Source organism: Phoca vitulina, unplaced genomic scaffold (genome assembly GCF_004348235.1).
Source record: "Phoca vitulina isolate PV1807 unplaced genomic scaffold, GSC_HSeal_1.0 scaffold10, whole genome shotgun sequence".
NCBI classification, from domain to species: Eukaryota; Metazoa; Chordata; class Mammalia; order Carnivora; family Phocidae; genus Phoca; species Phoca vitulina.
In genome coordinates this window covers 2,579,457-2,583,296 of record NW_022589713.1, presented here as the reverse complement: position 1 = coordinate 2,583,296, position 3,840 = coordinate 2,579,457, and the positions used below count along the sequence as shown (strand labels likewise).

At 41.8% G+C, this 3,840-nt stretch overlaps 1 protein-coding gene across 1 annotated transcript; it reads right to left on the bottom strand.

The window, feature by feature from the left end:
• Positions 1-442: 442 nt before the first annotated feature.
• On the bottom strand, positions 443-3,840 carry LOC116635269 (homeobox protein NANOG-like). The gene has a single exon (XM_032409189.1). The coding sequence runs from the start codon at positions 1,787-1,789 to the stop codon at positions 890-892; it is 900 nt and encodes a 299-aa protein (XP_032265080.1). The 5' UTR covers positions 1,790-3,840; the 3' UTR covers positions 443-889.

The following is a 3,840-nucleotide window of genomic DNA, read 5'->3' as shown; positions in this document are numbered from 1 at the left end:
CTAGACCACTATCAACCACCTGGCCATACAAACATCTTTGTATAAAGTCAAGCTTAGGGGCGCCTGGGTGGCTCAGTCGGTTAGGCGGCTGCCTTTGGCTCGGGACATGATCCCGGGGTCCTGGGATCAAGCCTCACATCGGGCTCCTTGCTCAGCTTGCTTGCTTCTCCCCTGCCTGCCGCTCCCCCTGCTTGTACTTGCTCCCTCTTTCTCTCTCTTTCTCTCTCTCTCTGTCAAATAAATAAAATCTTAAAAAAATAAAAAATAAAGTCAAGCTTAAAATGCATAGTAAACATGAGAACTGTTATCTGCGGCTTATATCTTTTTTTTTTTTAAGGGTAAAGTGGGTATTTTATTTATTTGTACTAAACCTATAAACCAGTCAGCCAAACTGGTACTATTATCATGATACATTAAAATACAAAACATCTTTCTACAAATTCTAGAATAATGAACAAATTAACAGTTCTAGTAAAACATCACAAGGGACAGAGGAAATCAATGAAGCACATTATAGCTTAACCCTTCACCATTAACAATTGAGGTTATTAACATGAAAAGCCTCACAATCTCAGAAAATACAAACTATCCTTCATCACATGTCTTTGTATCTTCACTTCCTATTCTTGAGGTTAGATTCTAGAGCCTGAAGATATCCACATTAGGATTGTATCTAGTTATCTATAGCCAGAAACACCTTTTATCATGTTGTCCATAGCAGCCAATGCTACTGAAACCTCTTTGACTCCAATCGTACCCCCTCAATGGACACAATAAGAATAATGGGAAACAGAATATCGAAGCAGAGATATATAGGACCCTAAAAGACAAAGCCTAGGAGAAGTAATACAGCCACCGCCCAAATTGAGATTGAATAATATACTCATCATCACACATCTTCAGGCTGTATGTTCACAGAGTAATTTGGGAACAAGTCCATTATTTGCTGGGTACTAAAATACTTAGCAGATTGTTGTATTACACTATGGCTTTCCCCAAAAGTTTCTAAGATGGACTCCAAATTGCTGATGGAATTTTGCTGGAACTGGATCTGGGGCTGCAGGGATTCCTCTCCACAGTTCTGGAGCTGATTGTTCCAGGCTTGGGGGCACCAGCTCTGACTGGTCCAGGAATGGTTGCTCCAAGACTGGCTGTTCCAGATCTGGTTGCCCCAATTCGGGTTATTCCAGGTCTGGTTGCTCCATATTGGAAGGTTTCCGGAAGTGTTCCTCAGGTATCCCTGGTGGTAGGAATAGAAGCCTGGGTATTCTGCGGTTGCTGTGGTGTTCTGAGTCACACACTCTCTCTCCTTTGGCCAATGGTTTTTCTGCCAACTCTTACATTTTATTCTCTGGTTCTGGAACCAGGTCTTCACCTGCTTATAGCTAAGGTTCAGAATGTTGGAAAGTTCTTGCATCTGCTGGAGACTGAGGCATTTCTGTCTCTGAAATTGATCATTGAGGATATAGAGTTGGGTCTGAGAGAACACGGTCCTGATCTGTTTCTTGCCCTGGGCCGTATCTTCCTTCCTCACTGTTCTCTCCTCTCCAGAAGTGGGTGGTAGTTTTACCCTGGGACTGGTGGAGGAGTCGGGACTGTCCTGAACAAGCAGATCCATGGAGGAAGGAAGAGGAGAGATGGTCTCCGCGTGGGGTGTCTCAGCAGATGACATTTGCAGGGACGCATAATTTTGTTCAGGCCCATAAATCTCAGGCATTGGAGAAGAGTCCCTAGAACTGGGTGCTTCGGGGCCAGGCAGGCATTGGGGCAGAGTTGGATCTGCACTCATGTTCGTGAGTTGAGGGTAGATGGAAAAAAAAAAAAAGCGAGATTGTAAGAAAGGCCCGGCTTATGGATCTAGGTGGAAGAACTGAGAGGAGTAGGAAGACCTCCAGATGTTAAGAGTCTGAGAAAGACAGGATGAAGTGGGTCACCACTGCAATAGTAAGAGCCAACCAGCCCAATGGAGCCAAAGGTTGGAACTTGTATCTTTAAGTCTGCAAAACAACTAACGTTTCTATAGCTCTTTACTGTTTACAAAGCACTTGCACATATATTTTCCTCTTTGGGTCTCAAACAACCGTGTGAGCTCATTAAGGCAATGTATGTTGTTCTTTAGAGGAAAAACAGAGGTTCCAAGTCAGAGAGACTTACTCAGGGTGGACTCAGATCTGGGGCTTCTAATTCCATAAATCCCAAGGTCTTTTTATTTCACCACTTTGTCTCCTAAAGAGCCCAGCAGCAAACAGTTTTAGAAATTTGGAAACTTAGGCCAAATCTGTTTAGAAGGTGTGATGGTTAATTTTCTGTGTCATCTGCGACAGGACCAGGCTGCTGTGCCAAGCTGCTCCGCTGCTTGGGCATATGATCCCAGAAGGGTATGTTGAGATTATTTTAAGATACTGTTTCCTCAGTGCTGTGGCAGGTGGGGTCAGAATGTGGGGCATAGACATGCACACTGGATAGAACTTGGCTGGTTTCGGATGATTCGAATATGATAGGACATACTTGCTTATTTGCTCTTTTATTTTTATGAAATGCTTCTCTCTTGCATATATACACACAGAGATTTTATTGATGAGAAAGCTGATATCTATGGGAAAGGGCTTCCTAATGTAAAACCCCACTATGAAACTTGTTTCCCCACTCACAAGACCTGAAGAGGCCTCCTTCTGCCCTGTTCATCTTTGGGCCTAGAAGAACAAAGAACAGACGTTCCTTTTAGGCACTGCTGTCCTAAGAGAAGGGAAGGGACTGGGCTACTCAGGCACAGTTACTCTTTCCAAACTCAGATGTCACTTTATCTCCCCTTGAGCAGAGTAAATAAGGCAGGGAGAAAAGCCAGGATGGTTACGTTAATGGAGCTCCCTTCACAGGGAAGGAGACATCAGGAGTGGGAAGACATGCTCCATCCCACTGTAAATTAGTGAAGACATGCTCCATCCCACTGTAAATTAGTGAAGATTACGTGACTTAATGTAGGTGAAACACTTAGGGCCTGGTCTAGAGTCAGTACTGGATTAATGGAAGCTCTTTTAACTAGAAATCCACAGACTCATTTCTGGTTCTAGCTCCTCCATTAACTGAGGGATTCAGGATGAGAGACCACATCTGTCTAGCTCACTGCTGGATTCCCAGAACAGACACGGGTGCCTTGCAAAGCACCTGTAGTGATGACGATGATAACAACAATAATACTGTTTTTAAATAAATTAATTTTCCTCTCTGAATTTGCTTCCTCATAAAATAAGGAATTTGATCTTGACATTTAAATCTCTTCCTTGCTCTAATGATCTAATTCTATAATAAAGAATCTCAGCAAATCTGATACACCTCTGTGGTTTTTTAGGTTTAACGACAACGACAACAACAACAAAAGGATTTGCTGCTAGCATTCTCATTTAGTCTTCGTATTTTGAATTCCAATATTCACAAAAGGCAATCCACTAAGTATAGCAACATATGTATAATTCTCCCAATAATGTTAGGGTTAATTAATTTTTCTCTATCCCCCAAATATCCTGGTCAATTTTAGTAATAGTGCCAGCATTGTATTCCATTCCTTATAATTTTTTTAAAAACTTTCATTTTGGGTTGATGAACAGCTTATCTCTATTAGTCAAGTGTCCACAGCTATGCTACTATATAAGTTTTTCTCAATTTAAAAGTTTAGGATTTTATGGAACAAATCCAATGTTGCCAAGCATTCAGATCATTGTTTTAGAAAATCTCTTCCGTGTCCACTGAGCCAAAAACAAAACCATTCTCCAGTTGTTACATATTAGAGATGAGAAAACAGGCTCACGTAGTAATATGACCAGGGCACAAAAATAGTAAATG

Bases quoted from the DNA above. Each gene is read 5' to 3' on its own strand.
- LOC116635269 (XM_032409189.1), bottom strand. From the start codon at position 1,789: ATGAGTGCAGATCCAACTCTGCCCCAATGCCTGCCTGGCCCCGAAGCA.